At 31.1% G+C, this 21,435-nt stretch overlaps 3 protein-coding genes and 1 long non-coding RNA gene across 10 annotated transcripts in view; 2 read left to right on the forward strand and 2 right to left on the reverse strand.

Moving 5' to 3' along the window:
- Positions 1–4,173: 4,173 nt before the first annotated feature.
- On the reverse strand, positions 4,174–6,894 carry LOC127148262 (polygalacturonase-like). The gene is made up of 4 exons (XM_051081698.1): positions 5,978–6,894; positions 5,592–5,881; positions 5,164–5,392; positions 4,174–4,551 (listed from the first exon to the last, which is right to left on the reverse strand). Exons 1-4 carry the CDS (start codon positions 6,491–6,493, stop codon positions 4,330–4,332), a joined length of 1,257 nt encoding a protein of 418 aa, XP_050937655.1. The 5' UTR covers positions 6,494–6,894; the 3' UTR covers positions 4,174–4,329.
- Positions 6,895–8,029: 1,135 nt separating this feature from the next.
- The window catches only part of LOC107991105 (uncharacterized), a 29,711-nt gene continuing 16,305 nt past the window's right edge, over positions 8,030–21,435 (forward strand). Inside the window, exons 1-2 of the long non-coding RNA XR_007819161.1 lie at positions 8,030–8,226; positions 8,385–8,788. This is a non-coding gene — a long non-coding RNA (uncharacterized LOC107991105). The remainder of the gene's footprint in view (positions 8,227–8,384; positions 8,789–21,435) is intronic.
- On the forward strand, positions 14,653–16,639 carry LOC127148265 (polygalacturonase-like). The gene is made up of 4 exons (XM_051081702.1): positions 14,653–15,116; positions 15,398–15,687; positions 15,765–15,993; positions 16,129–16,639. The coding sequence occupies exons 1-4, from the start codon at positions 14,694–14,696 to the stop codon at positions 16,345–16,347; spliced, it is 1,161 nt and encodes a 386-aa protein (XP_050937659.1). The 5' UTR covers positions 14,653–14,693; the 3' UTR covers positions 16,348–16,639.
- LOC127148275 (uncharacterized) lies at positions 17,916–19,772 on the reverse strand. 7 transcript variants are annotated; one of them, XR_007819152.1, is made up of 5 exons: positions 19,389–19,772; positions 19,187–19,242; positions 18,978–19,073; positions 18,822–18,869; positions 17,916–18,211 (listed from the first exon to the last, which is right to left on the reverse strand). XR_007819152.1 is itself a non-coding variant. In XM_051081730.1 (5 exons), exons 1-5 carry the CDS (start codon positions 19,431–19,433, stop codon positions 18,064–18,066), a joined length of 387 nt encoding a protein of 128 aa, XP_050937687.1. In that variant the 5' UTR covers positions 19,434–19,772; the 3' UTR covers positions 17,916–18,063. The 7 variants fall into 7 exon arrangements, 5 of the variants coding, with proteins under 5 accessions (XP_050937687.1, XP_050937686.1, XP_050937685.1 ...); XR_007819153.1 differs by having other exon boundaries at positions 19,320–19,772; XM_051081730.1 differs by having other exon boundaries at positions 19,187–19,236.

The following is a 21,435-nucleotide window of genomic DNA, read 5'->3' on the forward strand; positions in this document are numbered from 1 at the left end:
TAATTAAACTGCATTAGATGACCGAGAGTTCTGTGAGTGCTCAATTTTATTTTGCTTTCTGCTTATATTGGTTTGAAGTTTTGTTTTGCATTGTTTTCTATAATTTTTTTTAATAAATGTGGACGTTTTTATTCCATTCCAAAAGCTGCCTTATTATTTTCACTTGTTTCTGCAATCCAGCGAGAGTTTTATTTTGAAGGAGGTGCAATGGTTTTGGCTGATGGAGGTGTTGTTTGCATTTATGAGTTTGACAAAATGAGATCAAAGGATAGGTAACCTAAAAGGATTTAGTCAGCTGTTGATTAGTGAAATTACTCATATCGGTTTATTTAGCCTTCTTTAAATTTCAACTTCGAGAGTTTTTTTTACAAGATTACACTCTACACATGGATTTGAATTCTGTATGTTTCTTTTGTAATGTTTGTACTTGGAGAAAGAAGATGAACAAATAAAAAAAAATTAAAGTAAAATAAAACATCAAAAGATGAATAAATAATTTTTTTTTTTTTTTTTTTTTTTTTTTAACTTTAACCTTCTTTGTTGATATTTGCAGACTACCATGGACCTCCGAAGGTTAACTGTAGGGAAAAATCCCATGAGCCCATCTAAGTGGAAGGAAGAGCACGTAAGACTTATCTTTTTCACACGAGGCTACTATCTCCTCATTTCTTTGTTCTTTCATTTTTAAGTTTTTTTTTTGTTCTTCCTATTAGCTTTCATCAAGTAGGAGAATTTAAGAATGAGAAGTTAGAAGTTAACCTCTTTTAGACTCTATCAAAATCTCTTACATTTTAACTTAATAAGATTGGCTTTTTTTATGATTCTTTTGTGTTGCTTCTTTCTTTCTACTCTTGTTTGTGGTATTATTTTCTTATAATGCCTCCATGATCTTTTTTTCCTTTTTAAGGAACTTGCACTAAATATCTGACTATTTTGGATGTTTGAAGTATCTTGTAGTGTGTTTTTTAAACCCGAGCTGTTCAATGCATTGGTAAAGTAATGAACTTGTATTATGTTATTGATCATAAGTTCACATTTCTTTTCTTGCTTTAGTCTAGTATGGGTTTGATTTCTTTTTGAAACTATTGATGCACTTAGATAGGAAGTGAATTTTTGTTTTCAGAATCCTTGCTCTATTGCATTATTCTATAGTATCTAGGTTTATGTTTGCGTAGGTCAACATAGAATTCGTGGAAATTTTAGCATTCAGGTGTGAACTTACACTTAATCAATAACATTTAAATGGTTGGTAGAATTTGGATATCATATAAAGCCATAAATTCTTCAACTAGCCTCTTAAGATTGCATGTTTAATGTCTTCAAAGACAGAAGACATTCAATTCTTTTCTTCTTTCTCCTAAGGTTTGTTGCCATTTTTTAAATGATGTTGTTCTTTGATCATTCTCTTGAGTTTTTAAGAATGTTATCCATTATTGCAGACTGGGTTGATTAAATGTCATTTTGTTTGTGATCCGAGTTGCACCTCTTCTGGCTAGATCTAATTTGCTCATTACCAGGGATATAGAGTGGGCAACTAAACTCCTGGCATCATCTTAAGAACGCAAAGAATGCTTGTGTAATTTGATAGATCCTTTTGTTGAATTGTGTTTCCAGCCTTTTAACTTTCCGTTTTTTTTAGCAAAAATCATGTTGATGATCAAACACACTTTTCTCATTTAATGGTATCTTGGCAACCCCTCCCCCTTCTTCTTTGTTGTTGGGTTATAATTGGTTTATTTATACATTCTATCTATATATTGGACACCAACTTCACATTGTGAAGAAAGCCTTGAATTTCACCTTTATTATATATGAATGAGCTTACACCCCACTCCTCTCTATATGATAAATTTTCAGTAAAAGGATTTGAATGTTTAGGGATGATAGAAAATGAGATGAAATCTTCTCTAAATAATCTTCTACTTCTTGTTTCAGTTTTTTGGTATTGTAACTTGGTTGTATTTGTTGTTTAACTTGGTTAATTAGTGATATAGATCTATTGTTTGTTTGGTTCTAAGTTTCTTCTCCTGAATTCAACTTGCTTTGTTTTCTATTCGTAATTTGGAATCCAATTACTTGCTTATGGTTTGGAATTTTGCTTTGTTATGCCTCTGTGTGAAAACATTACTTGAATTACTACCTGAGACTGATGCTTGAGTTGTTACAGTAAAGGAGTGTGTTATCATGAACTAGGTGGAATATCGAGTTGAAATGTATGTCATCTACCTTCTTTTACCGATATAGAGATGGATAGGTAGTGGATTAGTAGGATTTAGACTTTCTTGTTTGAGATACACGATCATTGTTTATGATTTTCTTTACTAGTGCTTATACTTATTCTTATTCTTATTATTTAGATTTTTAGACTCTATGTTGAAAATTACACTATATCTACATATGGAAATTAATTGGTTTTGTTTTATTTTCTTTTGTGTCCATAGCCTCTTAGAATGATTTTAAAGACATGCTTGAATAGTTTTGAGAAATTATTTTCCTCCATTGAATTTTGAGTTATTGAGTCAAATAACGTCTTTTCTATTTATTTAATGGTTCAAGTCAACACAAAATGTTGAATTACATTACAAAGTTATGTGAGAAAGTAAATAATTTTTAAAAATAAATGACATATCCAAATGATCATTCATTAGCAAACGTATGTGCATACGTGAACCACATATAACAATTACATCTTTGTTTCATTTATCGTGGTATTGTTGGTTTATCCCAAACTTCCATTTTGTAGTTTTACAGTTTGTTGTGGTGGACGTTGTTTATTCTTGACTTCCAATGATTTATATTTTGTGGTGTGGTGATATTTTTTTATCTATCACTAAAAGACTAAACCATGTGACGAATTTGAGAAATTTGAGATGTAGATTTTTTTTTCAACATTCTAGTATGACTTAATTGATAGAATGTTTTCACTTAATTTATGAAATCATGATTTCAAATAATGGAAGAATAAGGGATAAAGTAAGACATTATTTCAAATATTTATTAAGATCTAAAATATGGTCACGGTTTTCTAAAAGGATACAGTGGAGTGCTAAGGCCTCCATAGGAATGACTCCCTAATTTAATTATAGTTTTTGTTTTTCATTAGATCTTTTTCTTTATTTTTGTATCCAATCACAATGTACAAGTCATTATCTTATTTTCTTTTTTTAAAATCATTCAACTTCTAGGATGTCCTTCAGATGTGCAAAATGCTATATGCTTTTTCATATTATATAATTACTAACACAATTTTCGTCTATATTGGTTAAAATCATAAGCTTCCAAGATCTGATTCAAAATGATATATTTTGAACCCTTACAAGCTTGTGGGCCAGTGGGAACAAAATAAAAATTGGATTCATTGGTAACATGGGGTTGATTTTATTAATCAAACAATAAACAGAAATAAATAGTGCAAAAGTAAAATGCAAGGAATTAAAACGAGTGAGGGTAGGCAGTGTTGGAAGATTCGTTCAAAGAAAATAGACTCAAGGATAAGAATTAACGAGGTTGATTATTATCATTAGCAGAGGATAATTCACAAGTTTAGTAAGTTGTAATTGATATTTTTTGTCGTTCTTGTATAGAGAGCATGTGTACAATTGGTATAGTTGTGTATTTCGTGATTGCTTTGTATGTTGTTTGATGGTCATTTAAATGTGGGCTAACTTACTCGTACATATTTGTATGCTCACCCCATTAGATTTTTTATGTGTTGAAATGAGCAATGCTACATTAGTGATGCTAAAACAGGGACTTGGAGAAAAGATTGATTATTTTTTATTGTTGTGAAGATTTTGAGTTGAATCTACAAGTATTGTTGCTTATACTTCCCGTCTTGAATAATTTATCTACGTTAAAATAGTTCAACTCGCTTTTTGCGTACTATTGTTGTTTTTAATTGATTAATTTTCTATTAGATTCCCCGTTAGATTGATCCTAATAAAGCTATCAAAAATTCAAGTAACTTTGTGAAAGTGATATAGTAACGGTTCAAGCAAACAAGCGTACTTAATCGAGCTTTTAGATTTACTAAATTTGATAAAAAATTCATTAGTTCCTCAAACTAACGAAGGCTCAAAATTAGAATTTATCGAAATAATTAAATGAAGCGTAGTATAATTTAGACATTTAAAAGTATATAAAACATGAGAAGGTAATGATAAGATACATAAGTGACATAGACCTCATATATTATTTTAAAGCTTATTTTGGTCAAAATGAATATAGTGAGGAATTGATTCTAACACCTTACATCTTTCCAATTCTAGATATGAAATTACATTCAATGCCCAATACTGATATTGTTGAACCTAAAGTGAATTACATTTGCTATACTAAGCAATTAGAAGGTTGAACTAGACCCAAGGTAGTTCCTGTTGCATATTCACACGATGCTTGGGCAATTTGATCCTTGAATATCAACTTTACATCTTTCAATCTTATTTCGTTGCATGGCCTTGCAGGGCTACACTCAAAGTTTATACCTACTTCAGTAGCTGACGTTCCATGGATGTCTTCATATCTTACATTACTAATCTTTACTCCAGAAGCCTAATATATTCATATTATATGTATATATATTACTGTTACAACAGTTTGAAATAATAACGATGGAAAAGAAAGAAAGAAAATGAAATCTCCAAAAAAACTTTGAAGCAAATTATAGTAAACAACTAATTTTGAAGTTATGTAGTAAAAGTAATTACTATTACATGAGGTGGAATTGTTTTTAATATCTTGAAATAATCTTGAATGGAAACTTTGAAGCATAAAATAAAGTTGAGTTACAATTCAGTTTTTGAAAACTTTTATAACGTATAATAAAGTCCATAAACATCTAAATTTAAAGACGAGTAGTTAATTACATTTATAATTTTGTACAATTATATATTATATTTCTTAACACGTGATTTTTTTTTAAAAATTAACACCATACATTCATACATATATATAATATATATAAGTAATACTTGGATCCGATATGTTTATGCACTATCATGTATGTTACCTCTAACATAAACAAAATATTTAAATAAGAAAAATAAAAAATTTTCACCAAAAAATTATGATTTAAGAATTTGATAAAGAATTAAAGAATGCATTAAATTTCTTTTGATATATGGTTTGAACATTTATGATCGGAATGAATGAGGAAATGGTTACCTGACCGGGGCAGCCTTGGTTATGTGGGCAGTAATTTTGATCAATGATGAGAGGGTTGTTGACATTGTCAAAAACAATGTGTTGAAAAAGAATGTTCTTTGCAAACCCATTGCTGGGCCTTCCCCAAGATTTAATCCTCACTCCATTCATTGTTCCGTTGAAATGAGCTGTTTTTAATGTCACATTTTCCACTCCAGCCTCTTCCCACCATTTCCCCAAACTCCCAATGCTACAACACAAATTTCACATTCCCACTCACTTTGTCATTGTAAGTGCAAAGATAACATTAACACCCGTAAAATGTTATTTACAATTTAATTAAAATTTGTAAGAATACCTCTTAAAAATCAAGTATAAAGGATTATTATGAGAGACACTCATTTGATTTTTTTTTTTTTTTTTTTTTGTCATTTATCCCTATAGCTTACCTGATTCCATGTCCAGGTCCACATGCAAGTCTTTCCATCCATAAATGGGAAGTCCCAGGGCCAATTGAGATGCAGTCGTCCCCGGTGCGAATGTTTGAATTGAGAATGGTAACATTTGATGATCTCTCCACATGAATGCCATCAGTGTTGGGGCTATTGCTGGCAGCTAAGACTTTCACTCCTTGAATCTTCACGTCTTGACAGTCATACACAACAATGTGATACATTTGGCTGTTAACTGAAGATAATCCATTGATCAATATATTCTGTGAATCTGAAACTTCCAACGTCTGGAAATTAGAAAACAAACAAAACAACATTGATTATTATTAATGATAGATAAAACCCTAAAAAGGAATATTCAAATTTTATTTAAATTTGCATACTGTTGCGCCAAGAGAGCAAGTGTTGATCCCTGAGTTTTTGCAAGCCCACAAGGTAGTTCCTTGGCCATCAAGAATGCCACCATAAATGGAAAGTGCATTTATACGTGAGAAAGAAATCCAGGTTCTTGATTTGGCCAGAACCTTAAAATTCGAAGAAGCCACAAGTGTGCCGTTGATGAGAAAGGTGATAGAATTATAGTTACAAGGTCCAATAAAGTTACCACTTTGAACGTAGAATCTTCCTTTGGGCACATAAACGGTAGACGCAACTGTAGAGGAGCATGCACGAGCCCATGCAGACTGCAACGCATGAGAGGCATCGGTCTTACCATCCGGCTTGGCTCCAAGATTGACGATATCAAACGTCAATCCACCAGCAGCAGCAGTCAAGGCGTGCTTCTTTAACAGAAGAGCAAGGAAAATTATAACAACAACCATCATTTCAAATCTTAAAAATCTACAAAGGGATAGTCTTTTGCCAAAGTATGGGAAAAATAAAAAGGGCTGTGAAGGCATATTTATAAACTCATAATAAGACAAAATACTTGCATGTTGGCCAATTTACAACTATTTTCTCGGTCCCAACTTAGTTTATAAATATGCCTTCATAAAAAATTTGTAGGAAAACATAAAAAATAAATCTTTAGGTGCAGCCCAACTAATATACATAGAAGGATCATAGAAGGATAAAGGTAATGAGTAATATTTTTAATGTTAATAATCAAGTCCATTACAAAATTTTAAAATAAAGCAAATTCTATCAATGAGGTAGTTTACCGGTCAGTAGACTACTGCCAGTGATATAGTATGTCGATGATTGACTATGAAAGTTTGGATATCTCAATTTTGCTATTATTTTGCAAAGGATGTAGCCTAGCCTAGGCTATAAATACCTTTGTGTAGTCCACGAGTTATCTAATTAGTAACTGTTATTTTAAGAACTTTTTACATTTTACAAAAAAAAAAAGTTAGATTATTAATTTATTACCATGTGATAAACGAATGGGATATAGGCACAAATAGGTAGAGCCATGACTACACCGAATTATTGTGCTATATTTGTCAATAATTTTGGTTTGCTTGCGTTTCTTAAATAAATGTGTGCATTTTCCTTTAAACTAACCAGGCAACAAAAATAACATTTAAAAATATATAAAGGAATAGTTTGCTGCATGACAAACTATTATAGGATAATTTGGAGGATGCAAAACATATGAGAATTTATTTAATACTACAGAGTAAGGGAGAATTTTCCATACTACCTAATTTTCATCGTACACTACAAATATGATAGCAGTAACATTTAAGAATAATGTGTGGTTCATAAAAGAAATTGACATGACGTGTTAGGTTATAAATGTGCGTTCGATCACCAAGTGTATATATCTTGAATAATAGTGGTGTAAGTGTTTTTTTTCATGAAATTAGTTAGGAAGTTGAGTTTAAAAGTGGTTAGACATTGACCAAAATATGGCTCACTTAAGATAGAAGAGGTAAATATGAAGTGACGTTGGGAAATGTAATTGATATATGAGGAGGAGGAGGAGTGTTGGACAATGATGGGAAGTATAATTGTCCAAGGAAATGAATTACCAAATAGAAAAACTCCTTTTTAGGAATGAAACATAATTTCACGTCTCTCCCACCTAATTAACCCTCTTTTGGGCTATCACATCTCTTCTTTTGTTGTGTATTATTCATTAGATTTCTAGTTACATTGATGATTACTTTTTTGTCGTTAAGGTTGGTTCATGGAATGATAATTAGGACCTTTAGTTAATCAAAGCTAGACATTGTCATAAGATCTTTTTGTTCATTGTATGGAATATACATTTTTATAAAGTATGGAAATAAACAATCATATACTTCTCCACTAACTCTTTTATTTTAATATAAATTTTTTATGAGTTTCAAAATGTTATAGTTTTAGTTGGGTATGTTTTGCGCTTTCATTTAGTTGTTGGGGCTATATTTGACTTACTTTTTGTAACTTAACTATCCTCTATTTAATTACTTGTTCAATAGATCTCCTATTTTATAGGAAATATTGATCTAGACATCACAACGAGCCCAACACAATGAAAATCACTCAAAGTGAAGCTAAAGCAAGCAAGAACGGACCAAGAAACGTTAGAGTGGCATTTTTTAAATAATCAAAAGAAAAGCGCCACAATACCAAAGGATGGCACTTGAAGGCAATACCCATAAAAACACGAAGTGTCGCGACACCCAAGTCAAGGGCCGTAGATGTAAGCTCTCATTTTATTCTCCTTTTAATTATATTAATTTTTCCTAAGTTGTGAAAAACAAGTAGAATCCAATTGTAAATTCTTTATGGGTTGAATCATTTTGATGAGAAAATTTTAGAATCAATTTTATTTTGGTAATGATTTGGAAACTTTATTAGGTATTCAAAAAGAATGAAGATAAGGGTAAAAAGTGAGTTTAATTTGAAGGAAGGGGCATTATGGTCATTTTCTATTTATTATTACTTTTTTAAAAAGAAAGAAATCGGGAAATTCTTTCGAGCACGTAACCCCTCTTCTCGAATCTTTTCCCTTCATCGGCTCCTTCCTCTCGTTGTCATCTCTCCCTATCTCTCTGTCATTCTCTTCCGCTCACCATCCCTCTCCATCACCATTGCTAAGTTGCACATCCGCTCATTGACGTCCCGTGAACACCATCATTGCCACCGTGCCATTGTTGTCCTGCTTACCTTGTACCATATCTTAAAATGTCACGCCATCACCCAACCAACCGAAGATCAAGTTAGCCACGGTGTCCATGTTTCTTTCAAATCCACCACTTAGAGTAAGATTCTCAAGGTTCGAGGTTGTCTTTTTAGGTCATTTGGAATACCCATTAAGTTTATGCTTGATTTTAACATTACATATTATATTTTAATGCTAGATTTGAATTTTAGAATAGCTAACCGATGGTCGGTGGGTCTATGTGCACATATGAGCATGGTTGAATCAAGGTTGTTACTGTAGAAGGTACTAAATATGCATGAGCTCAGTTTGGTTCTGTTTTTCCATGTGGATATGGGTCACGTGTGGACTATTTTGGGTCATTTATTTAATATTCTACCATGGTTGGATTGAGTACAGGTTTGTAGGCATTACTTTTGATTTATAGTATTATGTGATGATAACGTTTTAATTATTATTTCATTATCGATGCATATTTACACATTTTTTAGAGCATGTTTTACGAGCTTTTACTTCTAAAAATTTTCCACTCACTGGGTTGGATTGGGTGGAGGTTGTTACTGTGTAAGGTTCTTGAAGCTCACTAAGAGCTCAATGACTATTGCTGAATATAAGAAGAAGTATAGAGAACTATCTAAGTACGCCACTAGTGTGATTGAGGATGAGGATGAAAGGTGCAAGCGATTTGAAGAAGGATTACGAGAGGATATTCGTACTCCTATAATAGCTTGTGCATAGTGGATTGATTTCTCCAAATTAGTAGAGACGACTGCTTGTCGTGCCAACCCAACGGTACCAAAAACTTAGACTTGTTGCCAGCTAATTTAGCTTTGGAGCTTAAGAGAATCATGTTGTTGCTTACGTTGGTATTTAAATCTACTTGAAGAGTCATTAATCATGGTCATTGCATAGATACTCTCTATGTATCTCTTCATCATGTAACTTCTAAGTCCTCGTTGAGTGCAAATTTTTCTGTTGCTTGTCCAAGTGTGAGCGAAACAATAGGTTTATATGAGTGATCCAGAGTTGAACACAGAGAATTGATATCAAAACTTAGATCTAGGATTCACTAGGGGTTTAGGCAATATAAAATGAATAACCTATACAGTGTGAAAGAATGTAAATTTAACTCTGTCTACTTATCTACACTAGAGAATCTGTAAAGAAAAATTAAGATGGATGCGAGATGAAATTGTGAACTAACTTGTATAAAAGAAGGGGGTGAAGGAAAGTCTGTGCATTACCAGGCGATTAAGCAATAAGAGAATCTTGATGCGATATAACTAAGTTGACCAGCTTATGACGAAGGCGAGCACCTCTTGGTGTCTTCAAACGTCACACTTGCTCACCTCTCGGGATCCAAATGACCAAGCTGTCTTAAACTAGTTATACCTAGAACGCTTCACTTACAAGACTTATAGAGCTTCTCATTTAAGGGTGACAACCTCTAGACACCTAATACCCATACTTGTTCTCCTTTGGAGACATAAATGATGGAAGTTATCTCACCAAGGTGGAGTTTGTCTCCAAGCTCCTCCTCGCGTGTTAGCCATATCCTTGCTACTTACCTTCTTTGGTAGATGGCGATATACACTGTCCATGTGAACTTTTTTCGTTTTCAAAATTATTCTATAGAGTGTAAATATTTTACTGGTCTTTTATATTTTTTTTTTAAAAAACCCATTTACTAGTAGAGTAGTAATATGAATAATAATAATTATTATTATAACGAATGAATTTGAATGTAGACTTAAACTTTGCCTAGAATACTTTTGAATGTTTTTCATTTCTTATTTTGAATGGATTTGTATGTAGTCATGCATTTTACACAAATTTAGGTTTCATTTATTTGAGGTAAAAAACACTTGGACTTCACTTGTTTGTTTGATTATAAAATTTTTTAAAAATTAATATAACATATTTAGATCATTTACATAAATATGACATTTGTTTAGTGCAAATTTCAATTTTAGTAGAAAAGGAAAGAATGAAAAATATTCTAAATTATGAAAAAAAAAAAGCAACTTGGTGACCTAACCAGGAAGTTAGGTCGGGTCGGGTTGAGTTGGTCCATGGACGTTTAACTGACAGAGTTCAATTTTTACTGATTCAAGGTCTTTGGATTAGTCCTTGATTTACTTCTAATTCGATTGATGTACGCCCTTATTAAGAACTCCATTGTCTCTTGACTTTGAGCTATTCTCTCCATTTTCTGAAACTTTTTGTTGATTGAACTCTTTTTTAAAACATTCATTCTCTCTTTTTTTAAAAAAAGAAATGAGGAGTGTAAAATGCATTTGCATATGGGTAGAATACAATGGTTATTGCCTAAGGATTAGGTGGAAGAGGAGACGACATGTCGTAATGTGAAAAGGACAAAATTAGTAATTTCTTCTCCGTTTTATCCTCCACCTCTTGCGCCCTTCCACATTTTCCGTTCTATTTTCTTCCATTTTTTCCTCTCCTTATTTGTTCCACTTTCTCAAATGACAGTCCTACCCCCTCCCGTACTCTCTCTTTTCTTTTTATCCAATTCCAAATTTTTCAAACTAAACCAAATTGATTTTACACTCTTTGAGTCTGTCATATATAATATGATAGTCTTTTTCAATTTATCTCATAATAATGTTTCAAAATTCCATGTCAAATACTCCTTTCCATGAAAATACCTCTTCCAAAATTATATAAAAAATATCTGTTTTTTTTTTTTTAAATAACTTTATAGTATTTATGATTTTGAAAGTAATTTTAAATTTTTATAATTAATTAATATATTGTATCTACATATTTGCAGTTTCTTTACTTTTCAATTTTTTATAATATGAATTTTCGTCCTCTTGTATGAAATTATATTATTAGAATAATTTCAAGTTAACTAAGAACCATTCAAATCTTGGTTCTATCAGTCAATTTCATAGTTGATGTTAGATAATGATTTAACTCACTAGAACATAATTTGACATTTGGCTAGGGTTGACCTGGACAATCATGTGCTTTGAGTTGAGCCATGTAAGGGAACATGTTATTTGCTGTTTATTTGATTGAATTGGACATTGTTCAAGTCAATCCTCTCTTGTAGAAGTATTTTCGTTTTAAGATGGTATTCTTCACCTATATCTTATTATTTTTTAGACTCTGTCACTTCTATCATTAATGTTTGATATTATTAGTATATCTTTGATCTAAAATCAACCATAATTTAAAAGAATATTTGGGATGATTTGCAAAAGTAGCTTGTTAATCAAGCTAAGTATAAGTATAATAGTTATAAATAATAATAATAATAATAATAATAATAATAATAATAATAATAATAAAAGTATAATAATAAATAATAAAATAAAATTGGGGAAGATAGCACAAATATTTGAAATATGGAGAAATTGAAAAAAATATTAAAGGAAATAATGGATGAAAAGGGAGAGGTTGAAAGCATGATGATGATGATGATGATGATGATGATGATGATGATGATGATGATGATGATGAAATGCTGTGTGTGTTGAAGGCAACAGAAAGTATGGGGGATTGGAGCAATTGTGCATCATCACACAAATTGGAGCAACAGAAAGTATTGAATTGCAAGAATTAAGAATGGAGAATAGAATTCTTACGAAATAAAAATACAATAATCAAAATATTACAATTCTATCTAATTTGAAAGATATGAGAAAGATATTATGTACAAATATATATTGAGAAATTATATTATATGTAAAATATGAAAAGGAAATGAAAATAAAATTATTTTCTAAGAACATAAATAATGTATCAAGTTTATAATATTTGACTGCGTTTGAGACCTCACCCATTTTTATATATAATTTTTTGCAATTCGCATGAAAAATATTAAAATATTCTAAAAAAAATATCTAATGTCTATTAAAGATCATCTACATGTATTCTGTTAAAATGTTCCATCATAACTTGCTATATAGCAATTTATTTTTCTTTTTTAAAAAATATTTTAGATGTGTGGTGAAAAAAAAAAACATAAAAATAGACGATGCTTGAAATACACTTTTTAAGTATTATCCTTATAGTAACATGCAACACATGTAGGACTATTAAACCCCCTCCCCAAAAGATCACTAACTATAACGAAAGAGAAAGAAAAGTCTATTCGCGAATGACCACTTTAGAGTTTAAAAAGAAAATCAACCAAATGAATAGAAGTAATGAAAAAAAAATAAAATTTTATTAAAATTACTAAAATTATATTTTATACTTCATTAGTGATGTTTTAATGTAAGTTACAAAATTCAAATATCAACATATCGTATATTATTGATATAGGTTTAGATACGATTAAAAGTTGGTTTCACTTTTTTAATTTGAGAGCAACGAAGAGAACTAAATTAAATTAATCGGTTTTATAAATAAATAACCCATACCATTGACTTTCATGTGTTATTTTGACTATTCTTTGTTTTGTTCTAAATATTCTGGATTGAGCAATTTTGCTATTTTCATACCAGAATTGGGTCTATATAATTTCTTTATTTTATAGATTAAAATTAGACATCTTTTGTTAACACTTTTCTCGATACCAAACCTACGATGTCTATAATAATTATTAGTCCTTTTTCTAAATAACAAATATAAATGCACCATAATATATAATTAATATTGAATATAATTAATATTAATTGTTAGGATTTATTTTCTAATATAAATACACACATTCGATTTGGTTTAGTTTAGCAATTAAAAAAAAAAAAGAATTTGTCTTCCAATCCAGTCTATCAATGTAATCGTCAATTTAGGTAATCTTCGATTGAAGGGGAGGTGATGAAGATGACAGGTGACTGAAGCGGCGTGACCAACCGCAGGCCAACGCAGTTAGCGAAGATTGTTTACGATCAGGAATTCTTACTGCGACCAACAGAATCAACGAGATAGAATGCTTGAGCAATTGATGGCGGGGAAGCCGAAAGTAAGTCCCTGGATGCATCCTATCCCGGAGAATCAGCAGTAGTTGCATGGTCAGATCAATCCAGGTCATTCAGACAAAGTCGGGTGACGTCGTCTTCCTTAAAGAAGAGATTACCAAAAGAGGCTTGAAGACATTGTCAGACATATCTTTTCAGCTTTTCTTTAATTTGCATATCAAACAGTACATATCCGTTTCCATTGGTTTGGTTTATTGTTGCAATAAAAAATATTTGAAATCGACGATTAAAACATTGATGAAAAAAATCAATTATTTTAATTTAAAGAAAATATTAATAAAATACTTACATAGGAATAGTTGATTTCAACCAATAATTAACAAATCATAAAATGATAAATCGAAGGAAATAGAAGATTTGTAATTATAATAAACCATATAGTTCGACAATAATGATGGATCAAATTACAAATTTAGAAGTATAGTTGTTACAAACACCATAGTTTATGTCATTTTACCTCAATTATTTTTATTTTTTTCGACTCAACATACTACACGGAAAGCTTTAAAAGGGCCAAGAATTTACCATCATTCAAACTCCTTATCCTGAGTGCTTTATTATTATTTTTTATTTTTCCTTTTGAGTTGTTTATCTTCAAAATCTATATATATTATTTTAATTTATTTGTTTTATTTTGAAGAACCCTAAACTTCAAATTATTTTGACATAATGAGAAGGAATTAAGGCACACATTGCGTAAGGGTTCAACATTTTTTTTCCTCCAAAACGAAAAAAGAAAGAAAGAAAACATGTGAGGCCATATTGGTCATTTCATTTGCCCACATTCAGTGATTAAAGCCATAAATAAAGAAAACTCCTTTTCAATCAATCCTCAATTTTCGAAGTTTTTTTTTTTTTTTTTTTTTTTTTTTTTTTTTTTTTTTTAAAATTTTAAAAAAGCATAAGAGAAACATCCTTTTAGACCTAAATTTTCCAACAAAGGAATTAGTTATATTTCTCCCCCCCTCTGTAGTCTATATAAACCCCTCAAAACCCATCCAATTTCCCCACCACAACACACCCACATTCTCAACTCTTTCGTCTCACTTTATTATGGCTCTTCACAAAACCTTATTCATTCTTTTCCTCTTCCTCACTTTGGCCTCGGCTTCCACCTTTAACGTAGTCGATTTCGGTGCAAAACCCAACATCGGAACCGACTCATCGCAGGCGTTCGAGGAAGCTTGGGCTAGTGCATGTCGTGCAACGACAGCCGTGTCCATTTATGTTCCAAAAGGGAGATTCTATGTGAAAAGTATAGCATTTGAAGGGCCTTGCAATAATAATGATATCACTATACGAATTGATGGGACGCTTTTGGCTCCATCAAACTATGCTGTGATTGCAAATTCAGGAAATTGGATCACTTTTAAACGTGTTGATGGTGTTAACGTGTTTGGTGGCGTTCTTGATGCCCAAGGATTTGGATTATGGGCTTGCAAGAATTCCAAAAGCTCTTGCCCCTCCGGAGCCACGGTAAATTAAATTTGTCCAAATATTATTTAGTCTCCAATTTTAACTATGTACTTTTAATTTATACACATATGACATATTACAATTTTTTATATAAAAATTTAGTTTATTTAAAAAAATGAAAAAGACTTTGAGCAGCGATTAGTGGACTAAAATTGAACCATATATATTTTAGCCCATGTTTTTTTTACGTAAGTTACCATTTTTATTTATTTCCTTCCACGGAGATTTTCTTTCTAATTATAAAACATTGTCAAATATTATTTTTTCCTCCTCTGGTGCAGTCGTTGGAATTTTCCAATTCAAAGAATATAATGGTTAGTGGCTTAACGTCACTAAATAGTCAAATGTTCCACATAGTAATCAATGGTTGTCAAAATGTGAAAGCACAAGGACTGAAGATATCAGCTGCTGGTAATAGCCCAAACACCGACGGCATTCACGTAGCATTATCCTCAACGGTTACTATCCTCAACTCTATAATTGGCACGGGCGACGATTGCATTTCAATAGGTCCTGGCACGTCGAACTTGTGGATTGAGAATGTTGCTTGTGGACCTGGACATGGAATCAGGTACTCAATTGAAAAAAATTAATAAAAGTTTAACCTTGACAATTAAAGCTAAGATATAACTTTTATTTGGTTATCAGCATTGGGAGTTTAGGAAGAGAAGTGCAAGAAGATGGTGTTGAGAATGTAACAGTTAAATCTGCTACATTCACAAACACACAAAATGGGGTCAGAATTAAAACATGGGGAAAGCCGAGCAATGGATTTGCAAGAAGCGTTATCTTTCAAGACATTGTAATGGTCAATGTGGAAAATCCTATCATTATTGATCAAAATTATTGCCCCGACAACAAAGGTTGTCCTGGACAGGTCAGTATGGATTTCCGTTTTAAAAAAGTTTTTTTTTTTCAATGCATGTTTATGCAAGCAATTTAGTTATCTAATCACAACTTTTTTTTTTCTATAGAATATTTCTTATCTTATTTATTCTTTTTGTATAATTAGGATTCTGGAGTTAAAATCAGCGATGTGACATATCGAAACATACACGGAACATCAGCGACGCAAGTTGCGATGAAATTCGATTGTAGCTCGAAATTTCCATGCAATGACATAACTTTGGAGGATGTGGAGTTGAGTTATAAGAATGAAGCAGCTGAAGCTTCATGTAGTCATGCTGAAGGAAGTGCTGCTGGTTTAGTTCAGCCATCAAGTTGTTTGTAGACAGGTCTTAGAACTATGTAATATATAATTTTATAATTATATTATAAGGTCCTCTAGGGTTAGCTAGGGATATGTTACCTGTCTTAGCATAGATAAGAATTGAAGTTCCAAGGTTGAGGTTATGGTACTAGCAAGTAGCAACCCACTATGGGGCGTGTTCGTTTCCAGAGTCAACATCGAGTTTTCTAGATTTTTGTTTAATTAGTTTAGCACCTTTGATCAACATTAATTAATCTACTAGTGTCGACCATTTTATTGCTATTTTAAAGGTGAATGATTTTTATTACACTTACCTATCTATTACTCGTTATTTTAGTGGATTGAAATAAAACTTGTTGTATGGTGTCCAATTTTAATCTCTATCAAACCCCAACGATCTATACATAGCACACAGATCCATGACAATAAGTATATTGGAATTCACGTTGAAATTGTTAAAATCATTTTTGCTATTTAAATATTTATATATAATTTTAGACTTTTAAAATCAATATAATTATAATACTATCGAAATTAATTTGAATGATTAAAAAAATATTTTATAATGATTTTGAAATCGTAGAGAAAACAATTTCAACCATTCTAAAACCACTTATAAACATGTCCAAATTAAACAGGGACAACAAATTTGTCAAAAAAAAAGTGTTTTCTAAAAACCATTTTTTAATATTACAATTAATATAGAGATAGAGTATAAAACTATTTTCTAATGGAAAAAATGTTATGTCAAATGATTGAATCTCACTTTTAATTTGTTCTATCATTTAATATTGGATATATTGATCACATATAATCGAGTGTATATAGATTAAGGAGGTTAATTAATTCATTAAGCATCGTAATAATCAAGCTTTGACTCTTTTAAACGAAAACATATTCTCAATCTCAATTGTATTTCTTTTTTAGATTACAAAATTTTAGAAGTATTTTAGTTATTGAATAATTGAAAAACATTTTTAGTTTGCAAGTCAAACTTTGTATACAAAATAAATTCAATAGATTTAGTTAGAAGCAAGGTAAACCAATGGAACTTGTGTGTGTTCCTTTTTATTCAAACTAAAATGGATTAGAAAACAAGAGAAAGATTGTGCATACAATATGCATATAACATGGGCAAGATTTCAGTATATTTTAATGTAGCCCATTTTTAGGGGATGCCATTGGAAATTCCTCTTAGTTATACCAATCGTGTATGCCAATATTTTCCGATAATGTCAGCTTCGATTTTATCGGTATTGTTGCCAACCATAAATTAAACAAAACTTTTAGAAAAAAAGCAAATCAAACTAATAGAAAAAATCCAAACTAATACTCAATAAGAAAAAGAAAATAGTGAATTGAATTTAGGGTTTTTTTATAAAAAAATTTAACAAACCGATAACATATTTACGAGGGGTCTATTCAATAACATAACAAAGTGGAAAATTATTTACACTCTATAGAACAATTTCAGAAACGAAAAATCCATAGACCCACCATGTGAAATACCAAAAATACCCTAATAAATGTGCGATTAATTGTCCGCGCGCCCGATTAATGTTAATAAACGATTATTAGACGCCATCATGTAGAATAATATACAATTGATACACGATCTTGTAAATTACCAAATATATATAAACGATAAAAAATAAACGCTAAACGATAACAAACGATAACGTTATTTTGATATTCATATATATTGCACCTACCCTTGTGTACAAGTTTCATTAATGTCTAATTTGATGGTCTCGTTAAAAATATAGGTTCACTGGCTAATTGAGTGCAGACACCGAAACAACAAGGGTAAATGATGAGGAATTTAAGACATACTGATATAGCTGTGCCGTTTATATAGAAATCAATCGGCATCTCCACCGACCAGCTGCAAATGTAGCAACAGTTAGTTAACCTCTATAAGAAGATAAATACGGCAGAATGTTGGTCAAAAAGTATATTCAATCAAAACAAGAAAAAGTGTAATGATCTATTCAGAATCTGTTCAAAGAAAAATTCAGCACTTGCATAAACAATGAATGATTAATGCAGAATACTATGTATGGTTAAATAACAAATTTAGTCGGTAAACTTTAAATCTGTAAGAAATCTAATAGACACAAAATTGAAAATCTAACGTTCAGGACTAACTTGAGCCTTTTATTTTAATATTTAGAAATCTTAGCACGTATGGTCCAACCAATAAACTATTTCCATGGACATAAAATTCAAATTTATATTTAAGAATTTTGTTTAGTGCTAAGAATGAAATCTTGTTTTCTACTTCTTAAAAATAATAGTAATAATAATAATGAAAAGCGTAAGATTCTCTCTTAGGAAAATATCAATTTTGAGCTTGTGTTCAAATATCCAAGGTAATTCTAAAACAATGAACTTAACTTATGGCCGATAGTAAAAAAAAGGACCAAAAACATAAGAAGGTAAAACGAATCAAAGAAAAAAACATAGAGTCCTTGCTCATCATCTTGCTCAATTACGTAAGGGACTTGTAGTTCTGCAAGAACTTGAAAATGCTCCAAATGCTCCTTGTTTAAAAAAGAAACCCTTGGATTAGAAATAACAATCCCAATTGTTTTACTTTATCCATACAAACAGCCTTAAGATTGCTTATTCATTAACCAACTACTACTTACAAATACTTGTGGTTCTTAAAACTTAAAATTCTCCTTCGCATTTCATCAAATAGCTTATGTTCATCTTTCACTTTAGCCACAATTTTTACCACCAACCTAATAAAAAAGAAACAATAAGAACCCAGAAGAGAAAATCCATCAAATTTCCCATTAAATATTTGTACGGTAGAACAAACACAAATATCGGAAAAAGGAAACAAAAAACGCACTTGTGATTGCGATTGAAAGGCACTTCCAGATGTGTTTTGTCGATTTCTTCCTACAGCTACCCATTAAAAATTTTCAATTCCTTAAAGAAACAAAAACTCCATCTAACAATTATACAGGAACAAAATAACTCACAAAAAGAGAGCTTCTCCCAACTGAAAAGGATGAGAAAAGGAATGGATTCTCATTTAGTTGTTTTTGTACCTCTGCATTATGTGGATTCACATGGATATTTTCTAGATTTTGCATCAAACGGATGAGGGAGGAGAAGCATCGAACAACTTGAGACGACGAACGAAGATGAATAGGGAAGAGGAAGAGACAGCAGTGGCTAGAGGTTGATTTCGACGGCGAACGTGTATCACAGCGGATGCGAGGGTTTTTGCGAGCGTTTGGTGAGCTCCTTCAAATGACACCAAGAGCATTTTCAAGAGAGAGAGAAAGTCGAGATCTACGGCGGCTGGAGCGTTTGCGAGAGAGAGGGAAAGTTGTGCTTTCACGAATTGGAGAGCGTTTGCCAGAGAGAGACTGCGTCAGCCAAAGCATTTGAAGGGTTTTTGCGAGTGTGTTTGCGAGAGGAAGGGAAAGTGTTGCCGACGAAAGGGAATAATTATTTTTTTAAGAAAAATATTTTAATGACACAAAAATTACGTTGTTAATTAACGACGTAAAATTTGTGTCAAAAAAAATTAAATAACGACGCAAAAAATGTGTTATTAAAAATTCTGCATTTTATATTTTTAATGATACATTTTACTCCACCCCATCCTTTTTTTATTTTTAATGACACAATGTCTTGATTAGTAGTGTCATTAAAATCCATTTTTCTAGTAGTAGATATAAATGATCGTGTAAATTATCTTTAACGATATTACATATGTGTGTCTGATCATGTATGAAAATATAAACGATAAAAAACGATCATCATACACGATACTGTATATTACCATATATAAACGATAAGGTAAAAAACAATAAAAGATGACAAAAAAGTTTAGATATAGACGATCATGTAAAGTAGCTTCAACTATCGTATATACAAGTATAAACGATCATTTAGAAAAACTCTAATAACTCGTAATTATAAAAATATCATAAAAATGAAAGGGGCTATAAAAAGGTGAAGGAACTTGCTCAGACTTTTTCATTCATCATCTTCCTCGTCAATCGTTTATATCCTAGTAACTACTTCAACAGAACTGTCGCGATCGATGATTTGATTTGTATATAAAGAGGTTTGAATCTATATTCATTTCGATATATCTCCATCATCTATATATATCTGTCACTATCTATCTCGTATACAAAAAGGTCTAAATCTATATATATTTCGATCTATCTATATCTATCACGATCTATCCCGCATACGAAGACGTCTGTTTCTATACTAATTGTATATATTTTATTGTTTGTATTTCATTGAATAATTTATATTAATTTTCTTTTTTACAAAAAGATGGTGAGCAAGAAGCAACAAGCATGTAGAAAATCAATAAAGTGTAAAGTAAAGACAAAAGAAAGAAAAAGAAATAAAGGTAACAGACTAGAAAAAGAAATAAAGGTAACAAACTAGAATGTGAATATCTGTCTGTATAACATTGTATATTTGGGTATATTTTTCTGTATAGCGCTCTGTATTTGTAAATTTGTTAAAACTTAACCTTGTTTGAAACATACTGTTTATTATGTCTTTCAACAGGTGAAACACTATCCAAATGACATTATTATGGAAGATGAACAAAAAAAACCTTAAAATTACTGTATACTACAATTTAGAAAACATTGAATCAGATCAAGTCCAAAATAGACCAAAGAATTCTTTCTCTAGTTTTGACAAACAGTCCTTTTGGTCAGTTCTTTAACATTAAAATAGCCAAAATATCCACACAATTCATGAATTTTCTATTAAGAAAATAATGCCATACAAAAAACACTAATATCCTTGCTTTCAACTTCAATGGACATATAGTAGAATTTGGGCTGAAAGAATTTTGTTTTGTGACTGGACTAAAAGGTCAGAAATTTTTTGAGTTAAATCTAGAAGAAAGAAAAGAAAATGGTTTGAAAAATGCCCTTTTCCGTCATGATGACTTTATAACAAGAAGAGATATAGAAAGAACTTTCAAAGCGTTATGCAACGTGGAAGACTCATTGTGACTGGACTAAAAGGTCAGAAATTTTTTATGCCATTTTTCTTTTAGTGCTTTTTTATGCCATTTTTCTTTTCTGAGTTTCTTTCAGAAAAGGGTTT

The sequence above is a fragment of the Cucumis melo genome, chromosome 2, assembly GCF_025177605.1.
Source record: "Cucumis melo cultivar AY chromosome 2, USDA_Cmelo_AY_1.0, whole genome shotgun sequence".
NCBI classification, from domain to species: domain Eukaryota; kingdom Viridiplantae; phylum Streptophyta; class Magnoliopsida; order Cucurbitales; family Cucurbitaceae; genus Cucumis; species Cucumis melo.

Bases quoted from the DNA above. Each gene is read 5' to 3' on its own strand.
- LOC127148262 (XM_051081698.1), bottom strand. From the start codon at position 6,493: ATGCCTTCACAGCCCTTTTTATTTTTCCCATACTTTGGCAAAAGACTA. The intron at 5,882-5,977 runs GTATGCAAATTT...TCTAATTTCCAG, and splicing joins CTTGCTCTCTTGGCGCAACA to ACGTTGGAAGTTTCAGATTC. The intron at 4,552-5,163 runs GTAACCATTTCC...TGAATATATTAG, and splicing joins ACCAAGGCTGCCCCGGTCAG to GCTTCTGGAGTAAAGATTAG.
- LOC127148265 (XM_051081702.1), top strand. From the start codon at position 14,694: ATGGCTCTTCACAAAACCTTATTCATTCTTTTCCTCTTCCTCACTTTG. The intron at 15,688-15,764 runs GTACTCAATTGA...TTTGGTTATCAG, and splicing joins GGACCTGGACATGGAATCAG to CATTGGGAGTTTAGGAAGAG. The intron at 15,994-16,128 runs GTCAGTATGGAT...TTGTATAATTAG, and splicing joins ACAAAGGTTGTCCTGGACAG to GATTCTGGAGTTAAAATCAG.
- LOC127148275 (XM_051081728.1), bottom strand. From the start codon at position 19,433: ATGCAAAATCTAGAAAATATCCATGTGAATCCACATAATGCAGAGGTA. The intron at 19,074-19,186 runs GTGCGTTTTTTG...CTTTTTTATTAG, and splicing joins CCTTTCAATCGCAATCACAA to GTTGGTGGTAAAAATTGTGG. The intron at 18,212-18,821 runs GTAATTGAGCAA...CTACATTTGCAG, and splicing joins CAGAACTACAAGTCCCTTAC to CTGGTCGGTGGAGATGCCGA.